At 40.5% G+C, this 26,401-nt stretch overlaps 1 protein-coding gene across 1 annotated transcript in view; it reads left to right on the top strand.

The window, feature by feature from the left end:
• map3k10 (mitogen-activated protein kinase kinase kinase 10) overlaps positions 1-23,676 on the top strand; it is a 42,207-nt gene extending 18,531 nt beyond the window's left edge. The window contains exons 2-11 of the mRNA XM_058388232.1: positions 14,831-15,011; positions 15,373-15,521; positions 15,781-15,956; positions 16,376-16,622; positions 16,706-16,828; positions 17,122-17,260; positions 17,372-17,481; positions 18,402-18,628; positions 19,931-20,456; positions 20,633-23,676. Of these exons, the coding sequence (XP_058244215.1) occupies positions 14,831-15,011; positions 15,373-15,521; positions 15,781-15,956; positions 16,376-16,622; positions 16,706-16,828; positions 17,122-17,260; positions 17,372-17,481; positions 18,402-18,628; positions 19,931-20,456; positions 20,633-21,030 (2,276 nt within the window). The 3' untranslated portion in view covers positions 21,031-23,676. The remainder of the gene's footprint in view (positions 1-14,830; positions 15,012-15,372; positions 15,522-15,780; positions 15,957-16,375; positions 16,623-16,705; positions 16,829-17,121; positions 17,261-17,371; positions 17,482-18,401; positions 18,629-19,930; positions 20,457-20,632) is intronic.
• Positions 23,677-26,401: the final 2,725 nt, after the last annotated feature.

Here is a 26,401-nt window from a genome sequence, read left to right as displayed (position 1 = left end):
TCAAATTGCTGAAGAAGTTTATGCTGGTTCTGACAGAAAGGTGTCAGAATACACAGCGCAGGATGGGTCAGGGCTGTTTTGGTTGCAAAAGGGGGGGGGGCAACACAATATTAGGCAGGTGGTCATAATGTTATGCCTGGTCAGTGTATATACAGCATTTATAGCTTATGAGCTAACCCTTTGCTTTTCCCTTTCTCAATTAAAGGAACCTCGATGTTTTAAGAAACCTATAGTAATGCTACATACTCTAACAAATACAGAAGATGGACAATAGACTGAGAAAGTGCTGGAGTATGCCTTTAAGACAAATCTTTAGTATCAGTGAAGCTTTTTATAACGTTTAAATTCACCATTTGAAATTATAGAGCTACATGGCCTCAATCTATGAGCTTATTTAAACCATTTGAAAAGTACATTCAGCTCCAGAAATATTGGCACCCTTGGTAAAGACGGGGGAAACAGTTCTGAGGAAAATGTTTTAGTGGTTAATTAATGTAGCTTAATCCTACAGAGGAAATATGACACAGATTAAACCTTTGAACAAAGTAAGTTTATGCTAAGGAAATAAAAAGAAACTATAGGGAATAATGTGAATTTTAAAGGACCTATTAGGTATCAAGTGACTCGTAAATACTCGTATTAGGTATAATAATGTCAGTAAATGCATGATTAAGCCCTTGTTATTTAATTGTACTTAATAGACCATTTATAGGTACAGACAATTAATTCAACCAAGAAAATTTTTTTCTAAATCAACCTTCTATATGTGTTCCTTAACAATAACGTGTTACCAGAAACCCTTATCAAAATTATCATCTTTACCGAAACTAAATGTGCCATAAATATTGCTACCCCTAGAAAATGTAACAAAAGCTGCAATGTTCTCATTAAAGTGTTACCTTTGTTTAAGTTCAACCGAGTGTTTAGGAGCTCTTCAACCAAGCGGTCAACCGTGGCTTCCTGTTTCACTGTGGAATAAATATGAGGTGACACAGAAGCCAAATGCTTTCAGTCATTCATCAACATGTAGTAGAGAACAGAGGAGTGAGACCAAAATGAGACCAAAGTGTGTTGACCTTCAGAAATCAGGTAATGGTTACACAAATACAATAAGGTTTGTGAACACCTGACCTGATTATCACAGACATATGTTCTTGTTAAACAGGTTTCATAATTTCTTTGCTGCTATTATAACCTCCACTTTTCTTCTGGAGTGGATTTTGGAGTGTAATTATGGAAATTTGTGATCATTCAGCTACTAGAGTGGTAGTGAGATCAGACACTGATGTCTGGGGTGCAGTCAAATCTCAAGGTTTCAAAGGTTCCAGTTCATCATAGAGGTGTTCAATGGGAGTGAGGTCAGTTTTTCCACTCCAACCTTGGCTAAGCATGTCTTCATGGAGCTGTCTTTGTACACAGATGAACTGTCATGATAGAACAGGTTTGGGCCCCAGTGAAGGGAAATTGTAACGTCTTCCTATAGAATTGTGTGCTTCCAATTTTATGGTGAAAAACCACATATTGGTATGATGAGAGCCTTTGGCCATATATCATAGCCATATACAACGATCAGGCAAAACATTATGAGCAGTGACTGGTGAAGTGAATAACACTGATTATCTCGTCATCATGGCACCTGTTAGTGGGTGGGATATATTAGGCAGCAAGTGAACATTTTGTCCTTAATGTTGATGTGTTAGAAGCAGGAAAAATGGGCAAGTGTAAGGATTTGAGCGAGTTTGACGAAGGGCCAAATTGTGTTGGCTAGATGACTGGATCAGAGCATCTCCAAAACTGCAGCTCTTGTGGGGTGTTCCTGGTCTGCAGTGGTCAGTATCTATCAAAAGTGGTCCAAGGTAGGAAGAGTGTTGGATAGGGTCATGGGTGGCCAAGTCTCATTGATGCCAAGAGGAGAGAAAGCTGGGCCGTGTGATCTTATCCAACAGACGAGCTACTGTTGCTCAAATTGCTGAAGAAGTTAATGCTGGTTCTGATAGAAAGGTGTCAGAATACACAGTGCATGATGGGTCAGGGCTGTTTTGGCAGCGAAAGGGGGGACCGACACAATATTAAGCAGGTGGTCATAATGTTATGCCTGATCAAATCCAAATCTATTGTTGGGAAAAATTTACGAAGATTCAAACAAACAGAGCTGTAACCAGACCATAATGACCACGGAGTCATTTTGTCCTGCCCATTAGTTGACCTGAACAGAAGAGTCCACAACAATGGATCCTGAATCATCTGGAAAGATCATGCTTTAATTTCTCTAAACTAATCAAGCAAGACGGGAGAAAAATGTTGGTTGTACAAAGAACTAAACATACTCATGCTAATAAAGGTGACTTCTTCTTCTTTTTTTTTATGAATATTTTTAATTCTATCAAAATAAATGCCAGTTAAAGGTTAGATTTTTTACCCAGGGTGCCAGTAATTCTGGAGCTGCCTGCTTTATCTCAGACTGATATTTGAGGTTGATATGGAAGAACCAAAGAGCATAGTGACCTGAATGCAGATAAACAAGGTCAAAGGAGAAAACTGAGACATCAGCAAGATACTCTCCCTTTTTCCCCCTCTTTCGTTCGGCCTTTCTATTGCCATCTCACACATGCATGCAAATATACACAGTCGCAAAATGCAGGGCATGGAAGTACAACACACACGTTCTCATGCATGCACGCAAATTCACTAGTAATGTATGCCCTATTTCCTCCCTTTCTTTGCCTCTCCTTTCTTTCTCTCTCTCTCTCTCTCTCTCTCTCACTCTCTCTCTCTCTCTCTCATCTCTGTTCCTCTTTTTGGTGCAGTATGAGAGAGGATTCCTAAGCAGATGAGGGAATAGAGAGAGGGAGTGTGAGATGGAGAGAAAATGAGGAGGGGAGGGGGGTTGAGAGGGATTGTCTGCAGGCCATGGTGATGAAGGAGAGGTATAGTCTCCCAGAGACTGCTAAGGATAGGGAGGAGAACATACACGGTCATTGGACTAAAAAACAGTCCCGCCCAAATTGCTGTGTCAAGCTTATTGGCTCAGATCCATGCTTGTCATCTGCACTGTTCTGTTATGGCTTTTTTAAATGAAACTTGCAGGGATGTGTATGAGCTGATATCTAAAATAACAATGATTTGTAGAAGAAATGTAGTTAGGAGGCTATAACGAGAGGCCAAAAAGAATTAGTTGTATAAGGTCTTTGTCTTGGTGATTAAAAGCCCTTGATTTAAAACGCACCCACTCAGCAGTCTAGGGCAAGTGTGCATTAATAGGAACTGTACTATTGAGTAATGCAGGAAGCAGGAGCCAGGGACCTGATTCAGCTGCAGCATCAGCTCTCCTTGTGTCCTGGAGCATCCAAAACACCATGACAATGCAGTTATTGTTCAGATTATTTGTACAAATTATGTAACAAGGTGTACTTTCTACGGTTAGATATAAACATCATTGAAATGTTCTTCACATAGCACAATCGTTGTGGCACCTGAAGCACCTTATCCTCAAAAAAACTCCTTGTTATAACATAGATCATTCTGAATATATAGAGGCTGTGGGACAAATTTGTTAACACAGTGCTCAATGTCTAGGTTTAATCTCAGTACTGATTTGTGTGGTGTTATAAATTAGCTTACAACAAGCATAAACTTATATGCAAATTATTCGAGGATAATTTGGCACTTCAGAGCCTGTGGGCTAAGATAGTAAGCTAGCTAGCTAGAACTAAACTAAATCTTTTGCTATATTTTAGAAGGTTTGGTCTGCAGAGTATATTAAAAAAAAAAATCAAGGCTCTGGTAGTGAAATCATACGTTTGTCTTCTTGTGGAAAAAACGTGAGGTAGTTTCCTGTGAAAAAATATATGGTAGAGGTTTACTTGCCTGCTAGCATTATGCTAATGTTGTCTGAAGTGCTTTTACACTGTAGCAGTGAACACACATGGATAGCTAAATTTCCTGAAGTGTTCTATGTTCTCTTGCTTATTTTGCAATAATGATGTTTGCTATAGATGTACTGTATATGTTAGCATAGCTGAATCGGGGATGGAAGGAGAACATGGAGAACATGGAGAGCGGCTTCTTGGACTTAACAACATATCAACATTTAGACATTAGCTTGAATTTGTGGATATACTTTCCTAGCTAAATTTATAGTATTCAGGTATTCTTCTGCTGAAGCTAACATCCTGTTTCTGGCAAAATGTGCACTGTTTTTCTAAAAAGTAAGGCATAAAACATAATGAGGCATACCGCTAATGGAAAATAATCCACTCCAGGGTTGTGTGATGCCCAGTGCGGATTATTTTATTGCTTATATACCACAGTGATTTATGAACAAATGACACAAGTCATGTTTAATGTTGTGAATATCTACAGGACGGTTAGTTCCTGATATCACTTAGGTTAAAGCAGATATAAACAGTCATCCGTTCACCACTCTCTCTCTCTCTCTCTCTCTCTCTATCTCTGCATTATCTCTGTCTCTCTCTCTCTCTCTCTCTCTCTCTCTCTCTGTCTGTCTGTCTGTCTCTCTCTCTCTCTCTCTCTCTCTATATATATATATATTTATAGAGAGAGAGAGAGAGATCTGTCTATATCTGTCTGTCTGCGTCTCTATCTCCATTATCTCTCTCTCTGTCTCTCTCTCTCCCTTACAGCTGGTCATTTTAGAAACTAGAGAAACTAGAATGTGTAAATTCTGAACACTTTTCCAGAAAAAAATTGCCACTCAGCCCTTTACTGAAGTGCTGACACTGGAGACTCCTTCCATAAAATGTTAAATAACAGTAATAGCTCTATACAGAAAACATAACTATAACGATTACACATTACTACAGAAACGATAACACATTAAAACAAGCAATATAAACAATATAAATCATTTGAATTACAAGCTGTGGTGTTAGTGAAAATTAATCAATATCCTCTGAACGATCAGATCAGAGAATTCAACTCTACTGCTTTCTCCTGTGTATGCCTTGATGGGTTTTTCTTCTGCTTTTTTTCCCCCTAAAAAAATCCATTGAATCCATTTGTAAACCCTCATAAACAACCCACTTCTTCATTCTCACTATATCCTTGGGAGAGGATTAATATTTGTAGATGGGATTTGATTTGAGACACAGCCCCGTTGAGTCAGACGGTTGTTTGTGTGAAGGAGACAGCAAGTCCGTGTGTTTGTTTGTGTTTGTTGTATCCAAGAGAAAGAAAAGTGTCAGTACAAATAGTCTGTTTAATTATGGAGCTATGGAGATGGATGAAAGATGTTTGCTGAGACCAAATACTGTACCAAATCCAACCCGAACCTTTGGTATTAAAGTGCCTTAGATAGAAACGTAGATCTCTTCAGAAGACTGTAGATCTATAACGTACATGCCCACTTATCAGAGACAGGAAAGGTGCATTTAAAGTAGCCAAAGATTTAATATGATAAGATTTGAAGCTGTTAAGAGTCAAATAGCCATAATGCAGTATTTTATTGCATTATATTCTTTGAATAGGTAACATTACACACTTGAAAACCAGGCTGCGTGACATGTCTGCTGTATTACAATGCACTTGTCAATCCTCACCTATTTATTTAGAAAGAAAGTAGTTTTCCTGTGTATGACTACGCTTGCCCCTGCGGGTATATTTACTCATGTTGGTTGATTAGTTCTTAACACCAGAACAATTCTGATATGAGAACTTTATGCCAATGTGTGAACAATATAAGCGATTAACTGTTATTAATTGGATTGAATGTAAGCCTGGCTGATACATTATATTACCAAAAGTTTTGGGACATTCCTCCAAACCATTGAATTCAGGTGTTGTTTTTCAGGGGTTGGGCTCGGCACCTTAGTTCCAGTGAAAGGAACTCTTCTTAATGCTTCAGCATACTGAGACATTTTGGACAATTTCATGCTCCCAACTTTGTGGGAACAGTTTGGGGATGACCCCTTCCTGTTCCAACATGACTGCTCACCACTGTACAAAGCAAGGTCCATAAAGACATGGATGAGCGAGTTTGGTGTGGAGGAACTTGACTGGCCTGAACAGAGTCCTGACCTCAACCTGATAGAACACCTTTGTGATGAATTAGAGCGGAGACTGAGAGCCAGACCAAAACTGGGACGTCTGCCTTTACATGCACATGAATAGCTATAACAACTCTTCTGGGAAGGCTTTCCACAAGGGTGTCCAAAAACTTTTGGCAAAATAGTGTATAAATAGACTGTATTTTTCTAGCATAATCCCTAATAAGGGATTGGACTGCAGATATTGCTTCCTGATTTTTTTCCTGATCAGTGCAGCTGTATCGAGTCTGTTAATGAGATTTACACAAAGTCAAATTGGCAACAAAGGCCACAAAATGTTCAATTAGACTCATATTACAGTTCTGGCAGTGTCTGAAATGTTTGATTAAAATCTCAGAGTGTGACAGATGCTACATCTCCACTAGAACAGGAGGAGCACTTGAAACACACAAGACAGCTTCAGATACAGCCAAATAGAAACAAATAGACAGAAAATTGAATTGGAGAATGTTTCTAAACAGCCAGATAACATACACTGACCAGGCATAACATTATGACCACCTGCCTGATATTGTGTTGGTCCCCCTTTTTGCTGCCAAAACACCCCATACCCATCATGCACTGTGTACTCTGACACCTTTCTATCAGAACCAGCATTAACTGCAGCAAGTGGATCAGATCACATGGGCCAGCCTTTGCTCCCCTCGTGCATCAGTCAGCCTTGGCTGACCATGACCCTGTTGCCAGTTCACCCTTGTTGCTTCCTTGGGCCACTTTTGATAGATAGTGACCACTGCAGACCGGGAACACCCCACAAGAGCTACAGTTTTGGAGATGCTCTGATCCATGAGGAAGAGTGTTATTCACTTCACCTCTCGGTGCTCATAATGTTTTGGCTGCTCGGTGTAATTAGACAATATTTTCTTAAAAGAGCTTGCTTAAGATAAAACAAGCCTCCAGATCAGGTCTGATCGTTAACAGCTGACGAGACGAGTCGTCCTATGTGTGTACTTAGATTAATTAATAATTAAATAATAAATTTTTGAATCTCTATATGGCCATTTTATCAGTCACAGCAATCCTATAGATTCATTGCTGTCTTGCTACAAATGTAGTGTCCAACTTGATCACCAAGTCCACTTTAAAGTAGGCATACCGAATAAAGGTGGCTTCAGGTGGCACACACCGTAAACACTGGTCAAGCGGACATGGGATTTGTTGTGTATGTTGTGACGGCAGACTGGCCAAACCTGTGTGACTGTGAGCTCAAATATCATTCCGAACACACAAACTCACCCATAAACACATTCTCATATGCACACAAATGTCCGCATATACAGAAGACAAGAGGCTAAACAAAGGTGTGTTAGATCAAACACACTCATTAGTGACACGCCCTCACTTTCTGTGTACACTCTCTTTTTTTTTTCTCCTTCGTGTCTTTCTGCCTCACTTTGGCTCGTTCTCGATGGTATTTGCGTCACTCTGCATTCTTGCCTTCTCTCACTCAAATGCATATAACCATGTTTCTTTGTTCTCTCTCTCTCTGTCTCTCTCTCTCTCTCTGTCTCTCTCTCTCTCTCACACACACACACACACACACACATGCACACACGCACAGAGCCTTGCAGAGACAGCTGTCCCTCACAGGCACAGAAGCACTGAAATAGAAAAGGAGAGTGGGGCCATAACAATGGCTTATTATGAATGTCAGTAGTCATCTTCTATTCTGCTCTTCTCTCAATACACATAGGCAAGGCCCCTTCGCGCTCTCTCTCTCTCTCTCTCTCTCTCTCTCTCTGTCTCTCTCTCACACACACACACACACAAGCTAGCTTAGCACACAGGTTCTGTGCTGAAAAGTCACATCATATCAGCCAGCCTGTAATGTAATGCTTGGCCCAATTTGTTCAAAAACCTTCATGTAAGTCTCTTATTAGTGCTATATCAGCAAAATCTGACCCCACACTACAACAGATATATTAGAGCTCCTAAACAGGTTCTGTATTTTGCATGATGTAGACATCAAGCCTGTCATGCCACTCGAACAAACCTGAACACAAAGGACCTCTACCTCTCCATTATGGAATTTTGTCGAGTTTTGAAACTAGTGAGCTTTCATTCAGTAGGTTAGCTTAGAAAACATGCACAAGCTTCACCAGGAAGTATTCACACCCAGTTAAAATTAAAGGGTGAGGAAAAAAATCCAAAGAAATTTACCAGAAAGACGTCAGTTATTCATTGTGTTAATAACTAGCGTATATTTTGCCAAACACGGATTATACGACAGCTGTGATATGACTGTATTTACAGGCATTTATTTTAAAACACACACACACACCCCATATCTTCATATGCCGTATTTAGACCTTCTGGTATCTAAGCCTAATGATTTAGCTCGTTATCTTAAAAAACATCTTTTAAAACCTCGAACAAGGAATAAAAAATGGCCTTTCTGGATATCCGTGACAAAAGAGAACATATTATCTAATACAAAGTATGAACGAAATAACTCCATAAGAGTGTTCGAGGTTTTCTAAATGAGAAACATTACCTATCACATGGACAGCATTTCCCTAGCTATATTTAAATGTCAATTACATTCCGGTTTGTTTGTTATTTGAAGCTATCGATGATCAAATTCCACCTGTTCTATTCATGTGACTAACTATAGCTATAATAACATCATAAAGTTAAAGATCACTAATCACTGGTTACCCTGTTGATTATTAGCTCCACTGCAATGGCATTAAACATTGATGTTTACGGTAAAGTGTAGACTCTACGAGGCAGAAGCCTCATTATATACACCTGAATGCACAGAAAATGCTTTCTCCGTGTGCGGCACTGGGATGCAGACAGTCAAATAAAGCCATCGCTGTGTTCTCTCTCACTCTCGGTTTCTCTTTTGCATATGCACAGGCGATACGGGAAAGGCACACAGTGCCCCTCCCTACAAAGCCTCTGAGCAGCTCGGACGAGTATTGATAGTGCAAACATTTCCACACGCTGCACACACACATACACACAGGGAAATGCAAGAGGAAGTCTAGAGAGGAGACACAAGGATAGGTAAGGCATGTGGCTATGCAACTAAGAGACTGGAGAGAGAGAGAGAGAGAGAGAGAGAGAGAGGGAGACACACACAGAGAGAGACAGTGACAGAGAGAGACAGGGAGACAGAGAAAGAGAGACAGGCAGAGAGAGAGTTTCGACTCCTGTTCCCTCACTCACTCTCTTATTCTGTCCCATTCTCTCTGTCCAAAAAACCGCATCTAAAATCTCCCAGACGACTTTCCCAGTATCTATGAAACAGTGGACATAAAAAAAAAGGATTATATGGAGTACATGACACTCCCAGCACCACTAATTGACAGTCAAATCTTTGCATGGTCAGACTGAGTTACGTTCATCTACGCCAAGAGCTTCCTTAGCATTTCCCTATGCAGGCAGCTTTAACCTAGCCCTGAAACTCATGAAAGGGAAAGAGTTTCGCCGGTCACTCAGAGACTGTCAGAGACAATATGATGCACATTTCAACGTGTGCTCAACGAAATATATGCTTTAAAGAGCTGAGCTTTTCCAGCTGAATGATATACTGTGGTTCAGTATTGTGCAGACTTCAAGATTCATTTTTTAAAAAGTGTTAGCTTTAAGAGACTGGACAGGCACAGAGGCCACACATCTTGAACTGACTGATAATCAGAGGCCATGTTTGTAGATTGGAAATTCATATTCACGGGGTAGTATGGGAGGTGAGAGGTAGGTGTAACAGACAGGACAAGAGAGACAGTGAGACAAAATAATAGGAAAGACAGGACAAGAAAATGGACATGACATGAACATGGTACTTCTCAGGATGGTGGGTGGGGTGGAGGTATGGAGGGATTAGTTGGAATGCCACTTAATGAGTTATTTAACATGTAGTGCACTGACTGAGTTTTTCCACTGTTATAGTTATTGAGTCAATCGTTTTTTTTTTCTGATGTGTGGTATTAACTTTGATTTCTGGTAGTTTAGTATTATTTTCTTGGTGGTGTTTTAGTGATGTAAAAAGATCTGTTGTGTTTTCCATTGTGATGTTGATCCCACATGTATTTCCAAGTAGAAAAAGCAGAAAAAGAGGCATGATGGGATTTAGAAAGCAATGAGGCCACGCCTCCTTCACTGAGCCTGACAGGCACAGAGGCTACACCTCCTGCACTGAGACTGACAGGTAGAGAGGCCACACCTCCTGCACTGAGACTGACAGACAAAGACACTTCCTTCGCTGAGACTGACATTCACAGTGGCCACACTTCCTTCGCTGAGACTGACATTCACAGTGGCCACACTTCCTTCGCTGAGACTGACATTCACAGAGGCTACGCCTCCTGCACTGAGACTGACAGGCAAAGAGGCCACGCCTCCTGCACTGAGACTAACAAACACAAAGGCTACACATCCTTCACTGAGCCTGACATCCACAGAGGCCACACCTCCTTCTCTGAGACTGACATTCACAGTGGCCTCACCTCCTTCGCTGAGACTGACATTCACAGAGACTACACCTCCTTCACTGAGACTGACATTCACAGAGACTACACCTCCTTCACTGAGACTGACAGGCAAAGAGGCCACACCTCCTTCTCTGAGACTGACATTCACAGTGGCCACACCTCCTTCTCTGAGACTGACATTCACAGTGGCCACACTTCTTCAGTGAGCCTCACAATTACACCGTTTCTGTTTCTGAAAGCTAGACAACCTGAATTAAATATTTCTGCTTGCTAAACTGACTTTTGCATCGCTAATAATATTTTTGACTCAGAAAGATACTAGTGCAAGTATGAAAACTAACTAACCAGTAGATTCATGTTATTCAGCAAAACTCGTACCCACATCTACAGTTTATCTGTGCTTCATTAAAGGCTTTGTATATGAAATAGAAAACTGCATATCAAATTGCTTACTTGTTTGGTGTAGTTTGACATGTGACAATAAAGGCTGGGGTAGAAAGAGAGCAAGAGAGAGAGAGAGAGAGAGAGAGAGAGATAAATGCCAAAAGATGCCACACATGCCATATTTTGGATTACAAAACACCTTCACTAAACCGAACCATGTTTACGGACACAGAGACGCCCGGATCCATTCAGTCTCCACTGGTTCTTAACCTTTTCCTTGACACACACTTAGGGATCAATAAATCTACTTCTCACACACACACCATTAGACAGAGAGCTTTTTTCCAATATGTTAGAAGATTGTCGCAGAAACATTACAGCGATTCTTTTCATCACTTCTCCCAGCATAGGAAATTGGAGTCAGAGCACAGGGTTAGATTTGATACAGTGCCCCTGGAGCAGAGAGGGTTAAGGGCCTTGCTCAAGGGCCCGACAGTGGTAGCTTGGTGGTGAATCTGGGGTTCGGACCATGATCTTTTGATTAACTGGTCTTAATAATATGAATCATAAGCTCTGTAATAACCACTCACTAATTTGCTTTTATATTTTATTGGACCTTCAAGTATGTGTGTGTATATGTGTGTGTGTGTGTGAGAGAGAGAGAGGGAGAGAGAGAGAAAGAGAGAGAGAAAGAGAGAGAGAGTGAGAGAGAGAGCGAGAGAAAGAGAAAACCCTCTTGAGAATAATGCCTGGACTTTCAGATATTAGTATAAACCATTTTAGTGACAATAATAAGCTTTTGATGCTTACACAAGGTAATTATTTATGCCTCGCTGGTTGTTTCTGTTTGTTTAGTCTGTTTGTCACTTGGGTTGAGTTTGATGTTTCAAATGACTTACATCTAGGCCTGCATCGATACCATTTTTTTCAGACTGAGCGGAAATATAAGGGCATGGCTTTGGGTATTTGTTGATACTGATACTCATACTGATACTGATACTGAAACTGATTAATCTACATAGTTTGAAGCAATTGGAATAGCTGTGTTTATCTTGCTGCTATGTGCTAGCAATAAATTTCTCGTATTGAGTTATTTTTAAGATATTATGAAGTTGTTGAGAGGTGTGAAAGTGCCTGACTTGAGTGTAGTGGTCATTAAAAAAAAAAGTCTAGTGTGTATAATCCAGCAATCGTGTGCCTCTTATTTTCTCATGTGCAACAATTTCTCTGCTCTTGACTGCTTTGTGGTCGTCAATTCCACTTTATGGAATAACATTATGACCACCTGCCTAATCTTGTGTTCTGCTGCCAAAACAGCCCTGACCCGTCCTGCACTGTGTATACTGACACCTTTCTATCAGAACCAGCATTAACTTCTTCAGCAATTTGAGCAACAGTAGCTCGTCTGTTAGATCGGATCACACGGGCCAGTCTTCGATCCCCAAATGAATCAATGAGACTTGGCCGCCGATGACCCTGTCGCCGGTTCACCACTGTTCCTTCCTTGGACCACTTTTGATAGATATTGACCACTGCAGACACCCCACAAGAGCTGCAGTTTTGGAGATGCTCTGATCCAGTCATCTAGTCATCTTCGTGAAACTCGCTCAAATCCTCCCATTTTTCCTGCTTCTAACACATCAACTTTGAGGAGAAAATGTTCACTTGCTGCCTAATATATCCCACCCACTAACAGGTGCCATGATGAGGAGTCTTATTCACTGCACCTGTCAGTGGTCATAATGTTATGCCTGATCAGTGTATATGCAGTATGGTGCATTCCAGCTTTAACATGACGTCTATCGCGTTGAATTTATCCATCTTGTATTGTATAGTTTCACAGAGAGCCATTTTAAAGCCTATAAGCCAGCAGTGCAGTCACTGAGGATGTATTGTGTGTCGGGATTCAGCAGCGGTGCATGTGGACAGTGTGTAGTTCAGTGTTACTGAGACGTTCACTCTTCTCTATACGTCAATAAAGATCTCTGTGCTAATGCAGCTTCATCAAAATGTGGACACCGAGTTCAGGAGTCGGTTAGAGTCTAATGTAGATTAGATGTGTGTGTGTGTGTGTATAAGAGAGATTATCATAGTGTTTACATGAATAAGGCTATTGTACTCTGTGTCTTTGTGTGTTGTGTGTAACATGCATCGCTGCCAGTGTCTGAAAGTGTTAAGTGTGTGTGGGTTTAGATTCTGTGTTCCCTCAGTGTGTTTAGCATATATACAGTATGTGTGTATATATATAATGAGTAAATCAGGATGTATAGCCCCTATGCTGACATGTTTATATGTAGATAATCACATTTTCTGCAAGACATGCCAGTAATCATTTCTCAAGTTGCTCGAGGAAGGCTGTAATCTTATTTTTGACAAATAGAGCTTCAGAGAGTTCTATCCCATAATTCAGGTGTCACTGTAAAGCATGATGTACACTATATTGCCCAATGTTTTGGGACACCCCTCCAAATCATTGGATTCAAATGTTCTTTTTCAGGGTTAAGGGATTTGGCTCCTTAGTTCCAGTTAATGCTTCAGCGTACAAAGACATTTTAGACAATTTCATACTCCCAAATTTGCCTCTTAGTGGTTCCAACATGACTGCACACCAATGCACAAAGCAAGGTCCATAAAGACATGGGTGAGTGAGTTTGGTGTGGAGGAACTTCACAGAATCCTGACCTCAACCTGATAGAACACCTTTTGTGATGAATTAGAGCGGAGACTGCAAGCCAGGCCTTCTCGTCCAACATCAGTGCCTGACCTCACAAATGCGCTTCTAGAGGAATGGTCAAAAATTCCCATAAACACACTCCTAAACCTTGTGGAAAGGCTTCCCAGAAGAGTTGAAGCTGTTATAGCTGCAAAGGGTGGGCCAACTCCATATTACATTCATGTGCATGTAAAGGCAGACGTCCTAGTTTTGGCCTGGCTCTCAGTCTCTGCTCTAATTCATCCTAAAGGTGTTCTATCACGTTGAGGTCAGGACTCTGTGCAGGCCAGTCAAATTCCTCCACACCAAACTCACTCATCCATATCTTTATGGACCTTGCTTTGTGCACTGGTGTGCAGTCATGTTGGAACAGGAAGGGGTCATCCCCAAACTGTTCCCACAAAGTTGGGAGCATGAAATTGTCCAAAATGTCTTGGTATGCTGAAGCATTAAGAGTTCCTTTCACTGGAACTAAGGGGCCAAGCCCAACCCCTGAAAAACAACACCTGAATTCGATGATCTGGAGGGGTGTCCCAAAACATTTGGCAATATAGTGTATTTATTTTTTCATGTGCTGTGCTGCTCTTCACTCCATGGTGTTAAATCTATTGTTGTGTTGCGAGTAATATTTTACCTGTGTCCATACGGCGGGAGTAAGTGTGTATGTGGTTAAACATGCAAATGTGTCAGTGTGTGTTTGCGTGTCAGTATGCGCCTGGCTAGGAGACCTTGTAGCACTCCAGGGTTGTTTTTACACACACGCACACTACATGTTACTCAGAGATGAATGTTTGATAAGAACACTGAACATCCTCTGTGTTAACTTTATTATACTATACTCTAAACGCCAACTAGATAATCAAGTGTGTGTTACAACAAACACGATAACACAATTCCATGCTATGGAATGTTGGGCCGAAATGTTTGGAAATTGTTTAACATAGAAGAAGACTTTAATATCACCACACATACATTACAGTACAGTGGAACTCTTTTCTTCGCATATCCCAGCTGAGGAAGTTGGGGTCAGAGCGCAGGGGCAGCTATGATGCAGCACCCCTGGAGCAGAAAGGGTTTTGTTCAATTGCCAAACAGTGGCAGCTTTGCAGTGCTAGGGCTTGAACCCCGATCAACAACCCTGACCCTTAACCATTTAAGGTCACTACTGTCCCTTGAACATACTTAAACACAAACTTTTTTTTCTCTCTCTCTGTGTTTTCCTGTCTCAGTTCTGATTCTGGAGCCAGTGGAGAGGGATGACCTGAGTGGTAAGACACTAAAGATCACAGACTTTGGGCTGGCACGGGAGTGGCATCGCACCACAAAGATGAGTGCAGCGGGCACCTACGCCTGGATGGCTCCAGAAGTGATTAAGCTGTCGCTCTTCTCTAAAAGTAGCGATGTGTGGAGGTAAGACGGCAGCCTGAGGAGGAAGTCTATGTTTTTTGTTATCTTATACCAAGAAAATACCATGAAACACTTACACACCTACACACCTTCTCAGTACTTGTGCACTTCATTTAACGGAGCTGATGGCCTGTAGCACTGAAGAAGTCCAACATTTTTAGTTGTTCTAACACAAGCCATTAGCTCATTAGCAACCACTTAATGAGATTAAAAAGAGTGTTAAGGCTGTTAAGCGAGGGAAGAAGCCAGACCCCAAAACATTCGACTCACATTCATGTAATTAACTGGTAATTGTTGAAATGTTAAAAGTGAAAATACTGTGCACTGAGAATCTTTTAAGTATCACTTTTTTTTGTTCCACTAGTTTTGGTGTACTGCTGTGGGAGTTGCTGACTGGTGAGGTGCCATATCGGGAGATTGACGCCTTGGCTGTGGCTTATGGGGTTGCCATGAACAAACTGACCCTCCCTATCCCCTCCACCTGCCCTGAAGCCTTTGCTCAACTGTTAGGAGGTACGGCTGACACACACACATTATTACTCAAGTCGAGTTAGTTGGAATGCACCACTCTAGTCACGGTTCTTATGTTTGCGAAATCCAATCACACAGCTGAGCAGTTACTCTCTCAATGCTGGAATATGAACATTTTCTGTCCTTATCCCCAGCATTACCAATGCTACCACATACCAGTACCAGTGACAATTCATTTCTACCTTGATTTTCCACTTTTTTGCACACTGCTATAATAATCTCTTCTCTTTTTTCTCTCAAGAGTGCTGGAACCCGAACCCTCACAGTCGCCCCTGCTTTAGCAGTATCCTGAAAAGGTTGCTGGCCATCGAGCAGTCCTCCATGTTCCAGATGCCGCTGGAGTCTTTCCATTCACTGCAGGAGGACTGGAGGCTGGAGATCCAGCAGATGTTTGATGAGCTGAGGGCCAAAGAGAAGGTATAAAGAGTTGTTATGTTGTTCTTTCTTTCTTTCTTTCTTTCTTTCTTTCTCTTTAATTAAGATTTATTTCCACTGTAGAATAAGGAGATATTTGTAGGCTGTTATTATTTTAATATTGGATTTGGGCATATAACTGTCATCATATAAAGTGTGTACCTAATAAAACACCATTTTATGACTCTAGTATTAGCAGTAGGGAGCAAAACACTTGAAATGAAATGAAATGAAATGAAAAAAACTTTATCTAAACTGATTTAATTGCTAATCTCATTTTCAATTCTCTGTTTACACACTAAATTATCTTCATTCCCCTAATATACTGTTATTCTTTATGTTTACCATAAAAATATATGATGTACCATTTTGATTCCTGATGCATTCTTAAGCACAGATTAAATACGATTTTAAATACACAGGAGCTGCGTTCTTGGGAAGAGGCGCTGGCTCGGGCTGCGGAGGAACAGAGGACGCAGGAAGAGCTGTTGAAGAGACGTGAGCAAGAATTAGCCGAGCGGGAGATCGACATCGTGGAGAGAGAGCTGAACATCATAATCCACCAGATGTACCAGGAGAAACCACACGTCAAAAAGCGCAAGGGACACTTCAAGAAGAGCCGGCTTCTCAAACTGGGCCGAGACAGCAACTGTATCAGCCTGCCCTCTGGTGGGTTGGATAGAAAATACAATATACAGTACATTTTGAATTGATATATGATGTAAAAAACCCTGTCTGATTCTTTTGTGTAGATTTTGAGCATAAGATCACAGTGCAGGCTTCTCCCGGTGTGGATAAGAGGAAAAGTCAGGGCAGTGACAGCACCACTCCACCGGCCAGTCCGGGTGTTATACCTCGCCTCAGAGCCATTCGATGTGAGTAGATAACTTCTCCATTCAGCATCAGCACAAACAATTTGCAGTCAACTCATAATGCTAGAGATTATAATGAAGTATCAGTAGTGCTATGAGACATATGGAATCATTTGGAGGTCTGATCTCAATCCTAGAGACACAATGTTCCTCTGGTTACATCATTCGAGTAACCTTTAAAACAATATCTACAAGTCTGATGTCTAATGGTTTTGCCTTGAAGTCTAAAGCAGTTAACAAGTATTGAAATGTATGCTATAATAATCAAAAAAATTGCTTCTTTTCTTGACCTCTAGTGACCCCGAGTGACGGAAGGAACACTTGGGGCCGTACAGCGGTGTGTAAGAAAGAAGACCTGGCAGGGACTAAAAAGAAGGGCCGTACCTGGGGTCCTAGCTCCACCCACCAGCGAGAGAGGGTCGGAGGAGAAGAGAGGTCCGCCATCTAATCCATCCATACACCATGGCGGATGTGCTGAATTCTGGACTATTTATATAAATATAATAAATGCTTGACATGAATAATATCTAAATACTCTAATTGCAGGTTAAAGTCACTTGGAGAGGGTAAGGTGTGGTCCTCCAGCGCGCCTAATCTGGGAAAATCCCCCAAACATGTTCCTATAACTGGTGGCTTCTCCAGTCTCAATGAGATGGGTGAGTTAAGAGTTAATAGATTCATGTTAATGAGATAAATATTCCTACCAGGAGTTCAGCGATATTCAAATGAGCTTGCAATTTTCCTTTGCAAAATTACTGCAGATTTGGGTCAAGACGCATCACGTGACATCATCATAACACACATTCAGCCCAATCCCTCTGCTTTGAACATGAGTACAGCTCTCATAGAAAGTAATAACATACGTGTCTTCAATGGGAGGAGAATCCTGTGCTTGTGATTCCGCCAGTTCAAGTAGTTTTTCTCCAAAAAGCACAAAAACTTTGCAAAATGCTGGTGCAAAATCAAGCATGATTTGGCCTCAGCAGTCACAAAAAATTCTGGAAAGTTCTTAAGTTCTCTTCATTTCAGTTTCTATGGCAACAGTTAAGCTGTCTTTATTTGTCACATATACATTACTGCACAGTGAAATTTTTTCTTCGCATATCCCATCCTTGGGGTCAGAGCATAGGGTCAGCCATGATGCAGCACCCCTGGAACAGGGTGGGTTGGGGGCCTTGCTTAGCGGTGCTGGAGCTTGAACCCCAATTTTTTGGTCAATGACCCAGAGCCTTAACCACTTGAGCTGAAGTATGGCGATGTTTATTTAGCATTTCTGGAAAGAGTCTCTGATGTCAGTAGACCGTGTTAAAGAATCATACATTGAATCGGTTTAGTTTTGTTTTGTTTTGTTGTAGAAACATGTATTTCATAGGAACTCATGTCAGGATTAAGGTTTAGAGCCTCTATAATGTTTGAATTGTGTCTCAAGTTGCTTGAAAACAAACCAGTTTTAATCGAAAATTATAAACTAACCTCAAGATCCAGAATTTCTTTTAAATAAAAGAAGGAATCTGATACCCCAGGATCCATTCTCTGTTGGAATTCAGTGTAATTTCTCATGCCTGTGTCTCTGTAGAGGAACAGTGTGAGCTCGAGGAGCGAATGGCTCCGGAGGGAAGTAGCAACGGTGCGACGGAGGATGCCAGCCACGCATGGACGGGTGTAGGGCCTGGAGTGGGTTCCCAGGATTCTTTGCGGCGCTGCAATCAGAGGAAGAAGAGTGACATGGTACTGCTAGGCTGTGCCTCCATCTTGGCTGCCGTGGGTTTTGGCTCGGATCTGCTCCAGCTGGGGAAACTGCAGGTAAGAAGAAGGTTGAAACACACCTGCCTTTTCAGATAACAGACTCACTCACTTTCATTTAACACAGCAAATTACTTCCTTTTCAGTTTTCGCAAATTTTTGAAAAGAAAGTTGCAGTGTACTTTCTTTCTTTCTTTCTTTCTTTCTTTCTTTCTTTCTTTCTTTCTTTCTTTGAAGATGTCCTGTGACATTGTTCCTTTTTACACCCCTCCCTCCCTTCCTCCCCCCTCTATCTATCTATCTATCTATCTATCTATCTATCTATCTATCTATCTATCTATCTATCTATCTATCTATCTATCTATCTATCTATCTATCTATCTATCTGTCTGTTTTGCATCAAAACATGTCCTGTGACATCATTCCTTTCTCCTGCCCCCCCTTTCTTTCTTTCTTTCTTTCTTTCTTTCTTTCTTTCTTTCTTTCTTTCTTTCTTTCTTTCTTTCAGATCTATCTATCTATCTATCTATCTATCTATCTATCTATCTATCTATCTATCTATCTGTCTGTCTGTCTGTCTGTCTGTCTGTCTGTCTGTCTGTCTGTCTTCCTTCCTTCCTTCCTTCCTTCCTTCCTTCCTTCCTTCCTTCCTTTCTTTCTTTCTTTCTTTCTTTCTCTGGGTCAAGACATGTCCTATAACATCATCACAACACGCATTCAGCCAAAGCGTCTTCAATTCACATGTATTAAACAACAGTCCAGTTTTTATAGAAAGTAAATAAATGTCTTCACTGGTAGGAGTTTAAAAGAAGAATCCTGTGCTTGTGATTTCACCAATTCAAGTAGCTTTCCTCAAAAAAACGCAGCAAGTTGCATCGCAAAATTAGTCATGTTAACTCTCCAAAAAACTCTGTGAAATCCTGGAGGTACTGTCTAATGCAGATCTAAAGGTCAAGCAGTGGACGACTTGATTAGCAATCAATACTGTCAGAGTGAGACAGGATGTCTTGATCTCAGCTCACAGTGGTCAGGATGCAGGAACTGACCCTGTTCTTTAGTGAAATAATACAGCCTTGTGCTTTTAGTGGCTTTAGTGATCTATAAAAATGGGGAAAAAAGTCACTGTTAGAATTGTGCTGTAACTTTAAAACCGAAAGAGGAGAAAGTCAGTAGAGTTACTAGGTGTTAAACATCATTCTGCAGTTTTGTTTGACCTAAAAAAATATTTGTTAGAAACATTTGTTCTTATTTACAGGTCACATATAAGCTAAATAATTGATTAAGTAATTAATTAATTGGTTACTTCACTAGTACAGTACATATTTTAAGCAATCTTGTGCATATGTGTGTGTGTGTGTACAGGTAAGTCAGGATGAACAGGATTCACGTGAGGAGAAAAAAAAGAAGGAAGGTCTGTTTCAGCGCACCGGCCGATTCCGGCGTAGCACCTCACCCCCAAGCCGTACACTGTCCCTGTCTCTGTCTCACAACCGCCATCACCATGAGTCTGCACTACCCTGCCTGGACCCCTCTCCTTCTGTCACACTCCTGTCCCTCTCCTCTCTTTCTGACTGCAACTCCACCAAATCCCTGCTGCCCTCAGACCCGGACGATCTGATCCCAAGTCCGAGCAGCACCATGCCCTGTCCAGCACCCGCTCTAAACCCCCTGCTGGACCTGCGAGCAGAGAGTTTCAAACGAGAGCCCAACCAGTCGCTCACACCCACCCACGTCTCCGCCGCCATGGCTGTGAACCGCGGGCACCGGCGTACGCCGTCTGACGGTGCCATCAGACCTCGTGCACAGACAGTGACAGGGCACCAACGCACACCCTCGGACGGCTGCATGCCAATTCCTCCCATTACGCCCACTAACACAGCACACACAGGTGAGTCAGCAGGAATCAGTGTCAACTAGAGCTTAACACAGTGCCACAATCTGTATCTGTAAGCTCTATATCCATAACTGTAACTGCCAAGTGCTCCAAATAACCTGTTTGCATTTATTCCTGCAAAGGATTTGGCTTGAATTTTCTTGCTTTCTTTCTGCATTTGTTCGGATCAGGTTCTCGTGACACTCTAGACATCCCTCGTCTCCCGGACCCGTCCACAATCTACCCCGCAGCGCATCGACGTAAAGCTCCTCCTCTTTCTTCAGAATTTCAGTCCGGAACCCTCGAGCGGCCTAAGACATTAGAGTTTGCCCCGCGTCCTCGTCCCACCCCCGCCCGAGCGCGTCCAGACCCGTGGAAGCTGTCGTCATTGTCGCGGACGCTCAGCTCATCACCAGGGAGCAGCTGTGACAGTCCACTAGGCTCTGGAGACAGCGGGGTCAGTGCAGGAGCCACCGCTGGCCGCCAAACTCTCCTGGACATGGACATGGAGGGCCAGAGCCAGGACAGCACGGTGCCTCTATGTGGGGAGCACTCCCAAGCCACACTGTGTGGGCAGCATTTCTCATAAAATCCCAGGAAACCTCTGTTATAACCAGGGCATCTGGCCTCATTTTCATGGCCAGCATATTCCCTAGAGCTAGGAATCTCCTAGCTCTGTCCTGCATATCTCATGGAGGCCATCGTGGATGGTGTCTCTATTAGACCGAATATCCCAGAAACCACGACGATCCCTCACAGTGTGAGAGTGTGAGATAAGTACTCAGCAGCAAAAAAACAACAAAATCACCTGGAGCGCTGTGGATTATTTTTCATAGCCACTGCAGTGAAGCGCAGTCTCCAAGCTGCGGCACTTTTATGAGCTCCATAAAAGTAAAGGTCAAATCCAACTGCTTGCATCATTCCCCCTATAGATTGTTCAATAAAACTCTCTCTTTTTTTAAATAACCAGGTAATATATATGTGATGAATTGCATTAGCAAAGCCATTCCTTTGATACGGTATTTTCTGGACAATAGGTTGCCCATCATAAAAAGTATAAAAAATATATAAATATATATGTATTCAGTTTTGCTATTAATTATTCACAAGAATTATTCTATTATTTATTATAAATCAAAAAATAAAAATAAATAAATAACCGTAGTCCTTCTAAAAAAAAACAATATGATTACAGCCTGCTTTAGCTTTTGTCCCTTTAAAGTTACTGAAAGGCCAGGGCTGTATTAAGGTTTTTTTATTATTATTTTAATTTTTTATTTATTTTTTTAAATCTTTGCTACACTCCTGATTCCTCTGTCTGGGCTGCTGGAGTCATTATATAGCAATTACATGCTTGAATCCTTGTAGAATATCTCCGTCATGCGACATTCAAAATACCGCATCACGCAGGAATGATGTATTACATTTAATCCAGTAACTATGGAGGCTGATTTTATTTTTTCTCAGCCTTTTTGGGGGAAAAAACGCAGAAAAAAAATTCTACCTTTTCTTACAGGAGCTCTAAAGGCTGGGTAAAGCTAATAATTTATTACACTAAATTTACTTTTTATTTCCTAATTTCTTTATTTTGTTGCTTATGTAAAAAAAAATTGTCCATTATTTATTAAATATTTTCTCTCCTTTTTTTTTCTTTTTTTTTTTTCATATTTTATGAATTCAGTTGCATTTGATATCACTTTGGATATCATGATTCAATGAATCTAAATCCTATTTTGAAAATATGGTAATATTTGGTAATTTGGTAATATTTCGCTCCCTAATTGAAAGCTTTTAAGATGTCAGTATGGTTTTTTTTTCGCACATTAATTTGCATAGAAATAGATTTTCCCATGCTTATTTTTACAGTTACAAATTGACCAATACATGTTTAGGGGCGGAGTCTTGTGAATGGTTTTAGTGGCTGAAATCTGCCATAAGAACATGTTTAACATGTATAACACTCAAATATTTGGATTTTTAAATTATGCCAATTACAATACACCATAGCTGGCTGTGTTATAACTAGATTCTAAAATAATAATAATAATAATAATAATAATAATAGGAGAACAATGTGGGGCTTATAGTCCAGAAAATTCAGTCTAAGCATATGTTTTATTCTTCTGTTTTTGAGGAGAAGACTGACCATCTCAGGCTCTCTGCAGATCCTAATCAGAAAGCAGGAGCTGTTTTAATGTGAAGGCCTTGTTTATCAGCAAATCCTGATGTATAGTACATATTGCCTGTATGTGTGTAAGTATGTAAGCAAGAGTGTGTGCATGTGTCTTTCCATGAGGACGTGTCATAGAACTGGTCTCATCAGCTGATTCCGGTTGAAATGCGCTCTCACTTCCACTTTCCTCAGTAAACAGGACCATTGTGAGCATGAAGGAATAAAGGAAAGGACTTTTATGGTCAAATGAGGGTCTCCGTCCAATTGCAATAAAAAAAACAACAAAAACGAACCGTACCGTACCGTACTACCTGTATTCAAACATTCACGCTTGTTTACCTCTCCAGTCAAGACTATGGAAGATCTTCCCTCGCCCGCACACTGATCCGAGATAAAGGAACTGTGACATGCTGTGTGTGGTGTTTTTCTTTATTTTCATGCTCTATGAGAGAAGGATACGTGATGACATCATTCCATTCAGAACAAGGAGCCCTTAACCTTGTGTTTATGACGTTGAATTGTATGAAGCCAGAACACACTTTTACGCACGAAGGTTCAACCTGGTAATCGACAGTATTTTTTCCACTGTCTGCCGGCGAGGGTGTGTGTGTGCGTGTGTGTGCGTGTGTGCGGGCGTGCATGCGTGCGTGCGTGCGTGTGTGTGTGCGTGTGTGTGTTTGCGTGTTCTTATTGTTATCATTTGTATGGGGTGACTCTGTGGAGGGATGAGCCACAAAGCCGTCCCCTATTTCCTGTGTGAAAAGAACGAAGAGTATTTATTAAAATTATTGTTATGATTGAAGGAGTGATGGATTATTACTATTATTCGTTATCAGTTCTTTTTTATTCGTTAAGTGGTTTCAAACAAACAAAGCCAAATCAGTAAACATCCCATAAGGGTTAAATACACAAAGCAGACACGTTATTTTAATTAGAAATAGCTGATCAGGATTTTAGATGAGAGCATATCAAGTGCATTGTTCTGCATTTGATCGTTAGCTGTAGGAGATTTAGACTAGGTTTGGATTAAGAGCATTTGACCTGGAGTGTTAAAAATGAGACTGTGAAGATTTTTGCACTAGATGTCGCCAAACCCACACAACGATGTCACACACAGCCAGAACAAAATGGCATAAGACACAGTCTAATATCAGAAAATGATTAACAAAAAAAAAAAAAACACAAATTAGTAATAAAATAATTTAATATTATTAGCAATTTCTGTATTCTGTAATACTTCTGTAAATTATTATTATTATTATTATTATTATTATTATTATTATTATTATTATTATTATTATTATTATTATTCTACATCAACACCTACAACATGCATCATGGTAAAAATGTGAATATTATAAATTCTGTATACCATTACTACTTATCTGATTACCACCAGATATTAATTATTGTATACAGAAAATGTATATATATATATATATATATATATATATATATATATATATATATATATATATATATATATATATAATAATTATGTAATTAGACATTGCTAGCATGAATAGATCCCTAGCCATCCCAATGGAGCTGCTATAAAACTTAAATCCTTAAACTTGCCTATTTTTCCTGCTTCCAACACATCAAATTCGATTCATTATGGCTGATCAGTGTGTGTGTATGCACACATATGCATAGGGGCAGTCATAGCTGAAGTGGCAAAGGCTCTGGCTTGTTGCTCTGAGGTTAGGGGTTCTCCTCCAAGCTGCCACTGCTGGGCAATTGAGCAAGGCTCTTAACCCTCTCTGCTCCAGGGGTGCTGCATCAAAGCTGCCCCTTTGTTCTGATCCCAGCTGTACTTCCTTAGCTGGGATATGCAAAGAAAAGAATCCCGCTGTAATGTAATTGTGGTGATAATAAAGGCTTCTTCTATAGTAGTGTGTTTATATCTTTCTGTGAAGCACATCATGTCATTTTTCTATCATATGCAAAATACACCAGGAGCCACAATATGGACATAAAAAAAACAACAAAAAAAACACCATCCCATCATTACTGCACATGCACCCCTCCCTCCCAACATACCCACACACAAGCTTTGCCGAGCTCTGCTCCACTGCTCACGTCTGTGAAAGCAGACGCCACTCCGACACTTTCAGACGCTAGTCAGTTACCTAGCAACTCCACTTCACTTCCATGGCAATGCTATAAAAAGCCACAGTAAAGAAAAGAAGCGAGGAAAGGAAGGGAAGATGGTGGACATGGCAATACTGGCACGACAGGCACATGTTTATAAATGTGTTTACGATTAAAAAAAAATCATCATGCCATCACTTACTATCAGTGTGTATGATCAAAACACCTTCATTTACCTCAGAGCATTGTGTTACAATATCACACAGGCCAAGATGTCTGATTATTAGTCCTTTTGTACCAACGAGCGATTTTCCAGCAGAATAAATTGCCCCATTAAATATGTTCTTTCTTTCTTTTTCTATCCATTTTTGCAAACCTCTCTCTCTCTACATTCAAAGCAGTAGGAGCCATTAAAAAGAGCAGTCAGTAGTGACAGACTCATAATTACCCCATGAGAAAGAGGAAGGGACTAAAGCATGTCAGAATAAGGAGGTGAATAGGCCTACAAGCGTCAACAAATAACGTGTCGAATCATCCGAGACCTGGTTAATGTGTTGTGTTCACAAGGATGGCGTCATACTGATCCTGAAAGTAACGCTGGACAATTTTGAAAGGCTTCATGTAGTCAGAATCTCCTGTGAGCATGCCCAATTATCAAGCCGCATCCTGCGCTCATATGAAAGCCTCCTCACAGCTCAGTAATTGGGCATTCCTCTCACCTCTGTTAGCGAGGCTTTCGCAAATCTCAGTGTTAAAATATTGTGCGAATGTTTACTGAAATCACAGCTTCAGAAAATCTTTTTATACATATCTGGTGTGAGATGCAGCAGCATTATGAAACTCGGCCTCATCTTCTGCTTCGTCTGTATTTCTTAACCTAAGACAGAGGTCAATGTTTAATAAATGAAATTCGTCCCTTGGAGCTGTGTCTTCTTACTATTTAATCGTTATTAATTTACCATAAAATAAGCTTCCATTTTTATTATGCTCCTAACTCTAAAGCAGTATATTATGTTTTAGGGGGTTAATTACTTTTGCTCATTCAGGTGTAGTTCATTTTCTTTGCGTTGCAGTAAAACGGTACTTTAAACAATAATAATAGCGGTGCTTGAAATGTCACTACTTAAGTTACTATAGAATGAATAGTTTATATACGAATGAAGGTATATATAAGAAATAAAACATGATAAAATAACAGGGTCATATCTAGGATCACCTGAATGATGTTAATATTAAATAAATCCACCTTCTTTCACCTTTTCTGTAAATTTTCTCTGCACTATAGCAATTTCAGGTGCTGTTACGCTTATATAGCGTTTTTTACATTGCCTTAATGTGACATTTAATGAAAAAATCTTTCACTTTTATCTTCCTTTTCTTCAGCCGTTTAGTCGCCATTTTGTGCTTTCAGCATTCTCCTTTTATGGAGTTTTGTGGGTGTTGCTAAATGCAAATGAGCTGTTTTGAGAATGCAGTATATTGATGATTGGCCGATAAATGAGCTTTTTAAAATCTCTTGGATTTTTTTTGTGTGCTTGACTTACATCACACTTTAATTGACTAAAAATAAAATGTATTTTTCAGTACTAAATGACAACACTTTAAAAAATATCTATTTATTATGTGAGCATCTCCCTTACAAATCCATGTGAAATAATTATTACTACTTAAACAATAACATATATTATATAAT

The sequence above is a fragment of the Hemibagrus wyckioides genome, linkage group LG04 (genome assembly GCF_019097595.1).
Source record: "Hemibagrus wyckioides isolate EC202008001 linkage group LG04, SWU_Hwy_1.0, whole genome shotgun sequence".
NCBI lineage: Eukaryota > Metazoa > Chordata > Actinopteri > Siluriformes > Bagridae > Hemibagrus > Hemibagrus wyckioides.
Note: the sequence above shows the minus strand (reverse complement) of the source record. Positions and strands in the feature narration are given on the sequence as shown.